We start from the raw sequence: 17030 nt of genomic DNA on the forward strand, positions 1-17030 counted from the left end.
AGAAAAAAATATTCCAATCCAGAATAGCATACCTGACAGATACCTGAGGGAGCCTAAACAGTTTTCTCTTTTGAGTGTATCTGATATTTGACAGATATATTAGCACTTGAACATCATTTATCATGTTTATTTTTAATAGCTTTTCACCGGAACAGCTGCCTAGGATGCCAATCTTCTTTTCTTTTGCCTTCTGTAAATATTTGAAATAGCTATTCATTAACAGTTGCACATTTATTCAGCACTGTTGTACTGCTTGTGAACTGGAATTAGCTTTTATTCCCCTCCTCCCAATCTTTTGGCTAAGCTGGAGAAAGCCTGCTGTTTAGGTTCAATCTGTCAAGATTCAAATTATGCTCCAGCTGAGAGCTAATCAAGGGCGTCTGACCTGGTTTGCAAATAAACTAGGAACAAAAGTGGGTCTATTTTTTTTCTTTGGGGCACTGGGTCTGTAAATGAAAAGCAAACCAAGACTAGGTCACAAATACAATTAACATAAATTAAAAGCAGACAGCTTGCAGATGAACTCTTTTGGGCCAATTTTTGAGCACATTGGACCCAGATATGTATTCGGTCTTTTAGGATCTGATTTATAAACTACATTTCAAATTAAAGTGTTCAATTAATTTAATACAAATATATAGCAGTTAAAAAAGCTTCAATTTAAGCAATCATACCACCCTAGCATGTGCATCAGGAGCTTCAAGTAACTAGGTCCTATTCGAATGGGTAGATGTAGCAAAACTAATGTTTCTGCCATATTCAACATCATTACTATGTATCCATTTTCACAAATAACCTGATTTTGAAAAAATAATATTTGTCTGGATTCAGACTTCTTCAGTTCTGGAAAACTTGTACTATGAGTAACAGGAACGTATTAGGTTCTTCTAAAAGATTCTTTTGCTGGAATTTGGGAGGAGAAGCCACAGAGCTTGTAAGTACATCTTAATTAAAGCTTTGATGAGCCTGCAGCGTCATAATATTTTATTACAATGATCAGCTTTTAGCAGTGGGCTCTTTTGCATGTGAAAGTGTTTTATGATCAGCAAAACCGCACAGACTCCTTGCCCTGTAGAGTGTGGTAATGGCTCCATACAATATTACTGCTATTTCAGTTTGTTTTTTAAAGACATGCTATTGACTGAACTGTCCATCTTTGTTGATAATGCAAGAGTAACAAGGTACTGGCTTACATAACTTTCTCATATCCATCTCTGATTTATTAATTCAAAATCAGTCAACATCATTTTAGCATTATGTCTGAGACTCATTGCACAAATGCGGTTATTTAATCTGTACAGACTCCTGCTGGTCTTACTGCAACAGGAAATACTGCAATAAGGGAAAAATTAATACTAAACAGGACAGCAATTCATCAAAACTCTGGGACAAAACATGCTAATTTATTTCCCCCATCAGACACATGCAGTTTAATTTCTGAATTTCCTACTACATAAAACTTGGCACCATGGCCTGACCACGTAGTTTTTACCCATTCAACGCTCAGTGACTTAGGCTGAAGGTTTTCCTGAGTATGGAGTGCAAGATAAGGCCTCCTCTTTTTATATCAAACTGTCCAGGTAATAAACATTTAGACCCTGATCTTGCAAACATTTAAACATACGTGTATTTGGCAAGATTGGGCCCCTAGTCTGAAACAATCAAACATTTAAAAGAACTATGCCACATTACAAGGGTTCTACCAAATTCACGGCCATGAAAAATGCATCACAGACTATGAAATCTGGTCTTTGTGTGCTTTTTCCATATACTATACAGATTTCACGGGGGAGACCAGCATTTTTCAAATTGGGGGTCCTGACCCAAAAGAGAGTTGCAGAGGGGTTACAAGGTTATTTTAGGGGGGTCACGGTACCCCTTACTGCCACCCTTACTTCTGTGCTGCCTTCAGAATTGAGTGGCTGGAGAGCGACAGCTGTTGGCCAGTGCCGAGCTCTGGAAGCAGTGCCCCGCCAGCAGCAGTGCAGAAGAAAGGGTGGCAATATACCAGGCGCCACCCTTACTTCTGCACTGCTGCCTTCAGAGCTGGGCAAGCTGCTGACTGAAGACCCAGCTCTGCAGACAGCAGCGCAGAAGTAAGGGTGGCAATACCATACCATGCCATCTTTACATCTGTGCTACTGCTGATGACTGCTCTGCCTTCAGAGCTGGGCTTCCGGCCAGCAGCTGCCACTTTCCAGCTGCCCAGCTATGAAGGCAGTGCTGCTGCCAGCAGCAGTGCAGAAGTAAGAGTAGCAGTACCGCACCCCCACACACACACACACAATAACTTTGCAACACACACACATACACACACACACACACACAACTCCTTTTTGTGTCAGGAACCCTATAATTACAACACTGTGAAATTTCAAATTTAAATAGCCAAAATCATGAAATTTACAATTTTTAAAATCCTATGACCGTGAAATTGACTGAAATGGACTGTGAATTTTGTAGGGCCCTACACATTACACAAGCAGCTGATAAAGGCAAGAAAGCTGCTAGAGCCTCAAAGCCATCACATGTACATCAACAAAAGAAAAATGCCATGCTAAGTCAAATCACATTGCAACATGCTAAAAGCAGCATCAACTTCGCAAAAAATCAACCTATGATGCCTTGTGAATAAGCCATCTCTATGAGATGTGGTAATAAGACACTAACCCCTTCTATCAAGAATATTGGTAAGTGCTTGATTTACAGCAAGTGAGAGGAATATATACATATATATAGTATTTCAATGGTCCCCAATCACGGAGGACCGTGGCGGCAGACGAGCATCCGCCGAAATGCCGCTGACAAGCAGCAACGTCAATAGGCGTCGCCACCAAAATGCCGCCGACAAGCAGCATCATCCAGAGGCATCGCTGCCGAAATGCTGCTGATTTTCGGTGGCATTTATAGGGCGATGCCTCTGGATGACACTGCTTGTCGGCGGCATTTTGGCAGATGCTCATCCGCCGGCCAGTACGTGGGTGCATTTAGATGCCATGGCGCCCGCGGGCACCACGTTGGGGAGTCCTGTTGTATATGAATAAATACAAACACAATGTGCTGGCTGAAAAAAGACCCAGGTCTCGCATAGCCAATTATGGATTTCAGTCCAAAGCAAGATACATTCAGGGACTTATACGCCAGAGGGGCACCTGAGAATTGGAGACAAGGACAGGAAGGAATGCTGGTAAAGTGGACAGGGGTCTTTCTCTTTTCCTCTTGTGGAAGGAAGGAGCAAAAGCTACCCATGGTTTCCCCACTGTTGGAAGGAGCAGGGGCAGAGGCAGAAGTGGCAGATGTCAGAAAAAGTCACATGGAGAGCTGGCAAAGGGAAACCTGGAAGGGTGCTGTGTGAACTTGTATGTTGGGGGATCCTGGAACAGGTGAAAACCCCTGGACCATAAAAAAGAAGCATTTCCCTCAACTCCCCTATAGCAAAGGAAGAAGAGCTGAAGGGTGCATGGGAAGACTTGGCTTTGGGGTAGGCATTTCAACTGTGTGGTATTTTTGGTATACCTAGAGGGCTAAACTACCCAACCAGCAACAGGGAGACTACCAGCTTTCAAGGAAGATGAGGTGTCACCAGATCCTGATATCAAGAGATGAGACAATGCATATAAACAACCAGACACATAAATCAGTTTAGTATATATTAATCATGACCTGCAGTACACTCAGGAGGTGAAGAATGTAACCGAGCACACCTGATTCCATAACTTACTTAGTCTTTCTGGTTATTTTAACTGTCTTATAAATGAGATTTGTTACCAGATGCTTAGTGGTATTTTCACTGAAAGATGAAAAGGTCTAAATGTAGAATACGGGATATAGGAAACGCTATATTTATTTCAAAACCAGTGTTGCTAGTGATAGTACCTGTCTCAGAATGTTTTGAAAACTGTTCATTTCAAGATGTTATAAAAACTGCAGTTATGGTAGGAAAAAAACAAAAGAAACAACAGAGCTTCGAAAAAATAAAAAGGCTTTACAGCAGCCTGGGAATTGTGGAAAAACTTAAGCGTCCCTAAGGCTAACAAAACCCACATAAAACAAAACTCTTGTTTTCATAAGAATTCTTTTTCCCAGAAGAAACCCCAGTTGAGAAGAAATAGTTCAAATTAAGGCATACAAACCAAGGTTAATGTGCCTGGTAAAGGCTTCAACCACTGGTTGTGGCATCTCTCAACTTTGTGTATGACACTAGTTTAAATAACGCAAACTAAGCAAAATATATGCAACAAACAAGTGAAATGTGAAACAACTCTTCTCAGCCTCTGCTCCACTGAATATCCATGGCAAGGAGTATATTCACAATACTCTACCACAAAACAAACAAGAGCATTTCAAACAATTTTAAAGCAAAGTTCGGCTTCTGAACTGCTATTCGGGGAACACTCAAAAGCCAGCCAAACATTCTAATAGAAAGTATTAAAAATCTTTATTTGATTTGTTGCTAACTTTACACAGTGCCAAATGTTTCCCCTCTTTTCTTAATAAATCTAATTACACAGTGAATTATATTTTCAAGTTGCTACAATCCAAGTGAAGGTCAAACTGACTTAAAACTTTTCATACTTCAGAAGAAATATAATGTGTCAAATGTTTACAAGGTAGATAGGCAAAAACTGCATGAAACTTGCTTCTTTTGTATGTACAATAGAGAGATTATAAACAAACATACAGACCGTCTACTATTCTGTATAGTACATAGCACAATAGGGTCCCGAACTTTGGCCCCTGTACGTGGCATAATAATAAACCTGATTATTATTAATAATCTTTTCTCCCACATTTACATCTAAAAGCAAAATTGTGCCTAATTCATTTTCACTATTTTAAAGTAAACTTGAGTTAGTGTAAATACTCTTGTAAATAAGGAATTTAATAGCGCTAGCTGGAGAGAAGCACACTCTGGATAGGTGTTCGAAAGATGCTTCCATCATACCTCTGCTAAAACACCTCATTTCCCTCTTATTATAAACACAGACTCTCCTTTACCAGAGGATCTTTGTGTGATGGTCTTGCCTTCTAAATAAATGTCTTCCAGGGGACTTGTATATGAACTACAATTTTGCTTTCATTATTTTTATTATGACAGCATCTAGGTGCCCCAATCATGGATCAAAGTTACATTTTGCTAGGCAATATACAGACATGTAATTAAAAAAAAATAAAAAAAAGTCTTAGCAGAAATGTTTGTTCCATTGGCTTCAGCTTTTGCAGGGATGAGGCAGTACAGTCCAAAAAGCTTTCCTCACAATTTTATTAAAATATAGATTAAATAAGGAAAGCTCATTTTTATGAGTAGGTTTATTTCAAGAAAGTTAATCTGAAGATTTCTGTATAACAACAGATTGCATAGACCCATGCAAGTTATTCTGCAATTGAAAAATATCTGTTAACACATCTCGCAGCCCATAATTATAACTGAGCCTTATAGCAGTGCTGCTGGTAAGGGTTATCTGCCACTTGCATTATAAATTCCATTTTTCATAGCTAACGCTACTTCATTGCATAGTGGACTAAAACTTGACTCAGTGAATAACGATGAAAAATACTAATAAAGGTTACATAATTGGCTTACGCTTTTTATTTATTTTTCATATCAAGCAGTCACAAATTACTTTTAGATAGTTTCAGATGACTTGCTGACCTGCTGTAAATACAGACAAGCTGAAATATAAAAAAACAAAGGCAACTAGGAACATGTTATCACAGCTGTTTTGGAAACTTTAGATGTCTTGCTTTTACTTTGAAAAAAAAAATACTTGAAATGCTCAAATTTAGTATTTACATGTTGTTTGCTCTTTTTGCATTCCCTCAGCTTGAGGAGTGACCCTGCAGTGTTTTGGAAGCTTTACAAGATTCATTTGAACATAGATTTTTTTTTTTAAGCTAATTAAAATGCTGTTGCATTGTGGCAAATTTCTTGGGAAACTGTAGAATCCCAGTTTGGCCTGTCGTCTTACATTTTGCAAGTGATGGGCAGGATATATAGATATATTTTATCTGGACCAGCCATGCCCCTTATGTACATTGCATGATCACATATTATGTCTTCTATAGGACCTATGCCTCATTCAGTGAACATACAGCATGTATTGTGAATGAAGCAAAACGTTGCAAGAGAAAGGATGTCTTTCTTCATGTAAGCCATTTGACTGGGACTTAGGAAAACTGTATTCTATTCCTGGCTATGCTACAGAAGACTGTTGAATTACAAAGAACAAATCTGACCACAGCTTGCTTTGGGAGGAAGGGGGAAAATGCCAAAAAAAAAAAAAAGCTTTCGTCAAGCAGACCTATCTGGTCCCTTAAACCGCCAATGTTAAAAGATTAATGGAGACTTGTCTGCAGGAGTTTTAGATCAAGCCTGCAAAACAAGGGCTCATATCCATTTTTGTAATTTTCTTTCCGTAATAGTGCACTGTATCCACACATATACAGTAATGCTTCACCAAATGACACTTTACACAAAGGCACCATTACTGAACAGGTTTGACTGAGATGAAGACTAATCTGCTTTTGCTAAGAGAGGTTCTGCTTAGCAAACAGTAACTTATCTGGCTAGCTGTCTTTTGAACAAAGCATATTGGTTGTGACAATAATTTGAAGAAAGTTAGCACCCCATACTGAAAAAAGTCCGGATTTTCAGGGTATATGAATTTTATTTCACATTATAGTTATTAAATGAATTTATATTTTGGAATGCACAACCATAACATGAACCACAATCTAAAACATCCAGACAATGTAACCGCACTCAACCCTATTAGAACAATCTCTACAGAAGAGAAGTTCACATTATAAAATCCACAACAGTGCATCTCTAGACTTTGACTATCCCAATTACGGGTCTGTTTCTGTTCCCACTGACTTCAATGGGAGGTGGATCAAACCTCAGGGAAACCTGGATTTTAGATTTGTAGGTATATAACCTAGACTCCTCAAAACTCCTTCAAATCTCTCCTAAAATTCACCTCTGTTGAGATACAGACAATAGCTAGGCAGTGGGTATTCTGGCCTGGTGTTTACAGTGTTACCTTATTCTCCCTTATATAATTTCTGCCATCATATGCTTAGACTGTAAGCACTTCCAGGCCAGAGCAGTCTTTTCATTAGTGTGTGCAACAGGGTCAGCACCCATCTCTTGCAAGTGCCCCCCCTCTGGTTGGGTGTCTCTCCATTCTTTCAGTAAGTAGTCCTGGCCCTGGTATGGGGCACTATCTCCTGGGCTTCCTTCCTGGAGACACTATCTTCCTGTGGCCCACCCTGGGCTCAGTCCTTACTCAGTCCCCATAGCCAGCCAGGAGCTTCTTCATTGCTCTCCCGGTCCCTGCTAGCAAACTATTTTTGGCTCAGTCCTAGCAGCCAAGCCTCTTGCTCCCCTGGTCCCTGCCCATACTGAGCTGTCCGTGGCCCTGCTGCTCTTCCAGCCAGGCACGCAGTCTTCTTTTCTGCAGCTCCAAGCAGCAACTAACTACTGCTCTGTTCTACAGCTCCTTTTATCAAACCTGCCTGGCCTCTGATTGGCCATTCCAGCAGCCCTTCCTCGCAACCACTGTAGGCCACTTGAAGGACCTCTCCACTGCTCCATTCTTGGGATGGGTGTGGTAGAACCCTGAGGCCTCCAGCAGAGGGCCTTTGGGCCTAGTCCACCCCATCACAGTGTGCATACAGCATCTACCATAATGGTATCGTGGTTAACTATTAGAACCCTCCAGGCATTGTCATAACACAGATTAATAACAATGTCTCTGAATTGTTGCCTTTGTAGGGAGAGTATCCCATTTTACAAGCATGCATGAGGTATAATGTTCTTGCAAAATCCAGGCTGATTCATTCACATCTTAGACTTGACATGTTGCTGAGCAATATGTGGAGATCTAATAATGCCATAATGTAAATACAATTTATATAATCTATAATCTGTTAGGCTATCCTTAATTGTACCAATTGACTCTATGACCTGGTCCCACAAGCCTTGCTTGGGTGAAACTCATTTACTTCAGCAGGAATTTTACCTAGGAATGAGGGATCAAGATCTAATAGGGCAGCCAATCAATGTTGTGTGATTAATGTGACTATATATACACAATATTACATTATAACCCCATTTCTAGCTCTTCATAACTTTCTGGAATTTCACCCTTTCAGCTGAATTTTTCTGTGCTGGTTTCTGTCTAAAGGTGTTTATGTTTAAAAATAGTTTGACTGTTATAAAAAAAAATCTTGCAACTTTTTTCTGAGCAGAGCTAGAAATGAAACAGCTATGTGGATAGTTGATAGCATGAGACAGGGATATATAAATGGGAATATTGAGTAGAAGTAGGCAAGTGGCATTACCTCTGTATTAGGAATTAGTGAGATCATTATTGGAACACTGCATTCAGTTCCATAGGTACAAAAACTAAGGGTGCAGGGGGGGGGGAGAAGGGTGCTGCAGCACCCTGTAAACTTGAAGTGGTTTCCATCATATACAAGGCTTAAAATTTGGTTCAATGGCCCCCCCACCATACAAATTGTTCCAGTACCCCTTTCCAGTTCATAGAATCAGGGTTGGAAGGGACCTCAGGAGGTCAAAGCAGGACCAATCCTCTTACAGATTTTTGCCCCAGATCCCTAAATGGCCCCCTCAAGGATTAAACTTACAACCCTGGGTTTAGCAGGCCAATGCTTAAACCACTGAGCTATCCCTCCCCCCAGTTCCAGTGTTCACACTTCAAAAACAATGTTGAAAAATTGGAAAAGGTTCAGAAAAGAGCAACAAGAATGATTTTGAGGTCTTGAAATCCTGCTTTATCATGAGACACAAAAGAAGCTTAGCTTATGTAATTTATCCAAGACAAACGTAAAAGGTAAACTTGACCATGGTCAGTGAGTGCCCACATGAGAAGATAGTGGCGAATACTTTGTTTGCTAGATTAAAGGCACAATGAGATCCAATGGCTGGACATTGAAGCTACAGAAATTCAAACTGGAAATAAGAAACAGCTATTCACTTTCTTGTAACTGTTGTTCTTCAAGATGTGTTATATAGGCCGTGCAGATGTGTGTGCGGCTCATGCACTGGTGCCAGAGAGTTTTCCCTTGCAATAACAATAGGAGTGGCCTCACCTGCGCCCTCATCTCCCTTGTGCTCCAAGCTCCACCCATTTTTCAGTTCCTTTGTACTGGACTGTAGATAAGCTCAGATGCATTGGGGAAGGAGGTTGGGTCATGTATCAGAGATATGCAACATCTTGAAGAACAACAGTTACGAGAAGGCAAGTAAACATTTCTTGTTCTTTGAGCGATTGCATATTTCCATTATGTTGTAGGGCCTGGCCTAGCATTCTCTTCAGAAAGAGAATTTTCCCCATGCTTGTGTCTTCTCTTGAAGCTGTAGTAAATGCATAGTGCCTAGCAAACATATGAAACAATGACCTTGTTGCTGCTCTGCAGATGTTGAAGATAGTGGTGTTTCCCACAAATGCAGTAAAGTTAAAATGCACCATACTTGAGTGTGCTGACAACTTCTCAGAGGGTGTGATACTGTTAGCATTATGGTATATAACAATGCAGCTGATCATCTATTTGGAGAGCCATTATGCTGGAACAGGATGACTTCTCATTCATTCCGCATATGATACAAAAAGCTGAGAAGAAACCCAATAAGGCTTTGTTCTACACAGGTGAAAGGCTAGGGCCTTGGTGCATATCTAAAGTGTAGAACAAAATAAAGAGTTAATCCTTGTGACCATGCGCTTTGGGAAAACATGGTAGGTATATTGACTGAATGGGGTGGAAATCTGATACTATTTTGTAAAAAAACCTAAGGATGTGGTCTGAACTGCACCTTGTCACTGTAGACTATAGACTATGGAGGATCCATTCTCAGGACACATAACCCCACCCCCCTTCCTTCCAGATGTGATGGCTACTAAGGTGGCCACCTTCACTGAGAGGTGTAACTGAGAGAAAGAGGTTGAGGGTTCAATTTGAGGGCCAATAACTGCTGACAGAACTAAATTCAAGTCCCAAGGACAGAACAGTCTATTGAGACCTTTTAGGAACCTGGCTGTTATAGGATTAGAGAAAACAATCCTTCCATCAATACAGGGGTTAATCTCTGACATTGCAGCCAGGTGCACCTTAATGGAACTGACTGCTGGACTTGACACTTTTGAGATGTAAAAGGTAGTCCAAAATCTTTAGAATTGTAGACTGCATAGGAGACACACTGTGGCTAGCTTCCCAGATAAAGGAACACTTCCACTTACTAAGGAAGGTAGCTCATGTGGGTGGTTTTCTGCTATTCAGTGGGACATTCTGGACTGCTCTAGAACAGGGTGCCTCATCTGGGTATAACTACTAAGGAACAATTCTGTAACTCTCATTTAACAAATGGTCACTTCACAACCAAACTTCAGAGATGAAGCCTGAGCCTCTGGAATTTTTGCGTCCTTAGTAGGTGAACATTTTTATGATTCCACACTGTCACCATCAGATCATGTACTTTCATTTTGGGGGGGGGGGGGGAAATCTGAGATCTACGAGTAGTTACATAAAAGTTCTGTGAGTTAGCTATTCTGTCTGTGCGCTACATTTACAGATATATTTAGCAAAAGATTCACCAACAACAAAATAAAATCCAGGTTTGCAAAGAGTTATTTATAAACTATGATGGGAACGTTTCTTCTGTGAAACTCAAAGAACTGTTTAGTCAATAAATCACTGTTTCATCTCATTCAACTACCGCACACCCCAATGGAAGTTTAGGTCTCCAGCAGTCATTTGATGTGATCCCCAAAGACAACAATGTTGAAATTAGTTTTACCAGCTTGAAATTAAATTTTAAACAATACAAGTTGGGTCTGTAACAATGTCAGCGGAGGGAGATGAGTAATTAAGTTTTATTTCTCTCCTGTTTGGCTGTCTTCTTTTCTCTGATATGATACTAAGTAGAAAAATCAAATAAAAAAAAAGTAGAAATCTTTTTGAAGTCTAGTGAATCCTTTTGTTTTAGTGTGCGATTTCTTTTTTGTAACTCAAGGCAGAGAAGTAATGAGAACTGCTGTTAAACTATCAAAATAAAGAACAGCTATGCATACTGCACAAATATATTTTAAGCTGAATCAAAATCAAACAGGACAGCTGACAAAGGAAATTCTTCCTCTGCTGATGTTAAGTGCAGTTTGGAAACTGAGGAATATGTCTGAATGGAAGCCCAGTAATTCAACCACAAATATGAAAATTTGAAAATCAGATGCAAATAGAGAGAATAACTATCAAAATACTTTTAAAAAGGAGAAATTTCACTACCCTTCTTAGACAAATACAGATCCTGGAAATTAAAACCCAGAAAGAATACCCTGAATCAGGCCAGAAGAATCATCTTGATCCAATATAGAAAGTCTCCTAATTATTTTTTAGACAGTAAATGATTTACAGTCAAAGTAAGGTCATCTAAAAGTATTACAACGAAGTAGATATATGAAAATCTCTGATAACTATTATACATACAAAGAACTGGATAATCTGTGGGTTTAGCATACAATCAATTTTAACAAGTGAAATGTTAACACTCAAATGTCACAACATCTCATGCATTTTTGGAAGCAAAGTAAGAGACAGAATTCTTGACTGAAGATGTTTTTTATGGAAGAAGACATGTAATGGAAAAAGCAAACAATTATAAAGTATTGGGCAAAATTATGCCATATGAAAGAAAAACAAAAATAATAATAATAAATGTCATTCAAATTTAAATGGTTTATTGCATATAAATTGATGAAAAGCATGTCAAATAATGCTGTTCCTGTATCATCTAAATTATTTATCAAGATTAAAGCACATTATCCAGAACTTCAATTTCATAGTTCATTGTCGCTGAAAACTTGTAACCTCCACAAACACATACTTAGAACTGGGGATAAGGTCTCCACCCCTTGAAAAGACTGTTTTTAATACATATGAGTTAGGTGTGTGAGAATATATAGTGAGTGATAGACATAAGATTGACGACAGTGTTACAAGTAATTCTCTCTTTTAATGTAATGAGCTACACTTGATGCTGCATGATTTATTCCACCAACTAGCAGTAAAGAGATAAAAATAGCAACTGAACTTAACTCTTGCAATATCCTGTGATGGTATCTGCATTACGTTAGCTAACGCAACACCATTGTATGAATGCAGACTCTACAGGGGTTCCACAGGCAAGTGAGCTTGATGTGCCATCACTTTACTTCACAATGATTTTTTTTCAGGTGAGGGCTCCAGAATTGCATTGGGGAGCACAAGCCACTGGCTGCACAGAGGTGGCAGATCACTGTGCAACTCCCCTCGCCCCCAGGACACAGATTCAGTGGTGAGTCTGCACCCAAATGTGACACAGCGCAAGGACCAGACCTGCCTCCAAAACACCCCAGGGCCCTGCCCCTCCGTGCCAGGTACACCAGGTGTGGGCAAGCAGGCTCAGCTAGGCAGGATTCAAGTGTGGGGGGATCCAGATGTGGGTTGAGAGGGTTCTGTGTGGGGCAACCTGGGTGCAGGCAGCTCAGTGGAGAATCCAGGTACGGGGGAGATCTGGTTGCACAGGGGTATGTTGGGGGGTTCTGGGTTCAATGGTAATGGGACTCTGCAGGGGGGTCCATGTGAAGGTGGCTGGGGCTCAACAGGAGAGGTCTGTGTGTGAGGAGGAGGATAGAGCTTGGCAGAGGGGAACGGGTGTGGGGGGCTCAGTGGGGGGTTCAGATACTGGGGGAGTGGGGCTCAGTGCAGTGGAGATCTGGGTGGCTCGTCGGGGTGGTCCAGGTGTAGAGGGAGTGGGGCTCATCGTGGGGGTGGGTTCTGAGTGCAGGGAGTGAGGCTCAGTGGGAAGGTCTGGGTTGAGGGGGATTGGGCGGATGGGGGAGAAGCTCCCTGTACAGGAATCCTTCCCCCTGCAGCTGAGGAGTGATGGGTGCAGGAAGCAGAGGCAAGGGGAGTTTGCGGAGCTTCCTGCAGCTGGGGGAGAAATCTGGGGGTGGGTCTGACCTGGCCCTGGATGCCATGCAGAGGAAGAGGAAGTCCCGTTTTCCCCAGCCGGGTCTTTCCCAGTCCTGCCCCCCACCCCACAGTAATTTCTCTCTCTGCTGGCTGCCCTGGGCACCCAAAACATACTGCTGGGGAGGATCGCATGACTGCTCTTGTGGCTGCCTTTTGCTTCCCCATCAGAAAGTCATTTTTCTGCGGGGAAGAAAAGAAATCTGCGGGGGACATAAATTCTGTTCATGCGCAGTGCCACAAAATTCCCCCAGGAGTATAATGTGCATGTTGAAATAAAAACTTGTAAACTTAGGCACTGATTGTAAGCATTCCTATTCACAAAGGGAGGTTAAGTCCCATTGAACCCGTAACGAGTGGGGTACCGCAGGGGTCTGTTTTGGGACCGGCTCTGTTCAATATCTTCATCAACGACTTAGATATTGGCATAGAAAGTACGCTTATTAAGTTTGCGGATGATACCAAACTGGGAGGGATTGCAACTACTTTGGAGGACAGGGTCATAATTCAAAATGATCTGGACAAATTGGAGAAATGGTCTGAGTTAAACAGGATGAAGTTTAACAAAGACAAATGCAAAGTGCTCCACTTAGGAAGGAAAAATCAATTTCACAGATACAGAATGGGAAAAGACTGTCTAGGAAGGAGTACGGCAGAAAGGGATCTAGGGGTTATAGTGGACCACAAGCTAAATATGAGTCAACAGTGTGATGCTGTTGCAAAAAAAGCAAACATGATTCTGGGATGCATTAACAGGTGTGTTGTGAGCAAGACACGAGAAGTCATTCTTCCGCTCTACTCTGCTCTGGTTAGGCCTCAGCTGGAGTATTGTGTCCAGTTCTGGGCGCCGCATTTTAAAAAAGATGTGGAGAAATTGGAAAGGGTCCAAAGAAGAGCAACAAGAATGATTAAAGGTCTTGAGAACATGACCTATGAAGGAAGGCTGAAAGAACTGGGTTTGTTTAGTTTGGAAAAGAGAAGACTGAGAGGGGACATGATAGCAGTTTTCAGGTATCTAAAAGGGTGTCATAAGGAGGAGGGAGAGAACTTGTTCACCTTAGCCTCTAAGGATAGAACCAGAAACAATGGGTTTAAACTGCAGCAAGGGAGGTCTAGGTTGGACATTAGGAAAAAGTTCCTAACTGTCAGGGTGGTTAAACACTGGAACAAATTGCCTAGGGAGGTTGTGGAATCTCCGTCTCTGGAGATATTTAAGAGTAGGTTAGATAAATGTCTATCAGGGATGGTCTAGACAGTATTTGGTCCTGCCATGCGGGCAGGGGACTGGACTCGATGACCTCTCAAGGTCCCTTCCAGTCCTATAATCTATGAATCTATCAATCTATGAAGATTTGTGCTTAAATGGTTCCCTAAATAAGGATGGACATAGAACTTGCTTAAGTTCGGTGGCCTTATTACTTATGTAGCATCCATTTATGTTTTCATATTAGTCATATTAAAATAATCATATTCAAATAATATCGAAGCTCCAACTTTAACTCACAGAAACAAGAACGTTCATAGTTAAGTAAAGAATAACCCATACTTCTTGTTCATAGACACTGCAGGTGCCTAAAAAGAAATGAGATAACACACACCATATCTATCTACATCTAGATACAACAAGAAGACTTAAGGATGTAGAGAGAAGCCATTCAATTTCATTTCCCTGGGTTTAAATTAGAATATTTGTGCTACTTTATCATAGTGGGCAAATTAATCCATGGAACAGTGCCATTTACTTTAGTGAGTTTACACAAGGGATGAAGTTGGCACAATAGCTGTATTTGTATTTATTTGAAGGAAGGGTAAAATTAGAGATCTATCAAGGGACAAACTGTAAACATTAGCATTCTACTATGAGGATTGTAATGCTTCCCAAGCAAGTGTATGAGCTATGAGTGGATAAAAACATAGGAAATGGCAGCTTATTAGTAGCCATCCCAATTAAACAATCACACATCCAATAATAAATCAAAAGAGTCATTACAATTTTTCCATTTAGATTTTAAGCATATAATAGCTCCTAGTAAGAGATACTGTGGATCCAAAATGAATCCTAAATCCAGCAGCACTGACAAACATCTTAGATTTCAGAGTAACATGGCTGAGCTATTACAAACATTGACTCTATCTCCCCTTGTAAGTATTCTCACACTTATTATCAAACTGACTGTACTGGGCTAGCTTGATTATCACTTCAAAAGTTTTTTTTCTCTTAATTAATTGGCCTCTCAGAGTTGGTAAGACAACTCCCACCTGTTTATGCTCTCTGTATGTGTGTATATATAGCTCCTCAATATATGTTCCATTCTATATGCATCCGAAGAAGTGGGCTGTAGTCCACGAAAGCTTATGCTCTAATAAATTTGTTAGTCTCTAAGGTGCCACAAGTACTCCTAAACATCTTAGAGGAACTCCAAAGGACCCATTTTTAGAACAGTGACGCATCCTAAAAACACAGCATCATAAGAACTCTAATGAGGTTTTAATGAAATTTGCTTTTACTGTAAGCATACATTCTATGCAAAATAATTGTTCTTCTTACTACTTTACAATACATAAAGTGAAGGATTAAGAGCCGCTAAAATTAGTTTTTAAAACACAAGCAATTTTTATTGTGCGTCACATAAAAGGATCTGAAATCAGAAAACATTTTCCCCTCCTATTTTTAAGAAGGGGGGGGGAAAAAATTCAAATCATCATCAATAAACCTTGAGATAGACCTTTGTATAAACAAGATTAAGACCAATGAAATATTTCTGTGGAAATACTAACTCCTGAAAGTACTGGTGCATAATGTAATGAATGAAGGAATTAAATACAGCGGGCACTAGCAAGCACACTTACAACATATTTGTAATACAAATAATACATTAACCTACTACCAGGTCTCTCTTATAAAAAGGAAATTACCTGTGGGAGTAAGATCTTGTAATCTTAAAGCTGATTTAGATAACTGAAATAACCTTACCTTGGAAAGACTGTTTGGCTCTGTCCACTAGTTCTTCAATTGGATAACTTGCTAGGTCTCCTCTGGCATGTTTGGTTTTGCAATAGGTACATGCATTGAGACACCTATTTAAAGTTTAAAATACATTAGTTTACTGTCAAAAATACTCTTCCCAATACTTTAATACACAGAATTGTAGCAAAACAAAAATATGCAAAATACAACTTTTATATGTAGAAATGCAGAAATACTACTAGCTTAATTAAAAAAAAAACATTTTCACACCAGTAAATATGCCATATAAACCGGTTTTGTTCTTTATTCTTCTTCCCTATTTTAAAGGGATAATCAAAGTAGTTTACTCAGACTTTAAAAACCAAATGGTTACACCCTACAGCCAGTGGAAATTTTGTGCAAGGACTGCAGATCAGGAATCAAGGTCTTTCTAAAAAGTAACAGGCTCAAGAGATTTTCACATGAAAGCCCTTTTTACAGTTTGAATTTGTGGCTATATTTCCCACCATTGCTACCTCCAGGGTCATCTCCTGTGATGGCAGGGATGATGCAAGTGCTAGGCCCAGCACCTGCTGCTTCTGGCTTTTAAGCACTGTCTTGTGCAGACCTGTATACATTGGTACTCCCACTGTTGCTGGTAATAGCAAGGGGTGAGCAATTTTAGACAAAAATCCAAGAGTAGACTTACTCAGACTTCAGTGTTACCATAAAAAACAGAAATTCATGAGAATCTAAGGACTAAGCCACAAATTTCCAGCCTTTTAGTCTAGAAATTAAACATGAGTTCCACAGGCAGAATTACAACTCTGTTATCTCTTAAGATATTCAAATACTCATTTAAGCCTTCATAAAATTTAGAAAAGAATTTAATGTGACAGATTCTTATCATTGTCTTAAAACCATTTTGCACACTTTAGAAATCTTGAAAAATACAGTACATTTTCCCCTCTCCTGTGTCTTATTTGGCTTAACAATATTAATGTATGAAATAGTGAGGGCAGAATCATTACATGAGAAGAGAGTTTGATGACCA

At 40.0% G+C, this 17030-nt stretch overlaps 1 protein-coding gene across 3 annotated transcripts in view; it reads right to left on the bottom strand.

The window, feature by feature from the left end:
• The window catches only part of CDKAL1 (CDK5 regulatory subunit associated protein 1 like 1), a 774423-nt gene that overhangs the window by 494193 nt on the left and 263200 nt on the right, over window positions 1–17030 (bottom strand). For all 3 annotated transcript variants that reach the window (XM_054018031.1, XM_054018029.1, XM_054018030.1), the window contains exon 9: window positions 16004–16107. In XM_054018031.1, coding sequence (XP_053874006.1) covers window positions 16004–16107 — 104 coding nt within the window. The remainder of the gene's footprint in view (window positions 1–16003; window positions 16108–17030) is intronic.

The sequence above is a fragment of the Malaclemys terrapin genome, chromosome 2, assembly GCF_027887155.1.
Source record: "Malaclemys terrapin pileata isolate rMalTer1 chromosome 2, rMalTer1.hap1, whole genome shotgun sequence".
NCBI classification, from domain to species: Eukaryota; Metazoa; Chordata; order Testudines; family Emydidae; genus Malaclemys; species Malaclemys terrapin.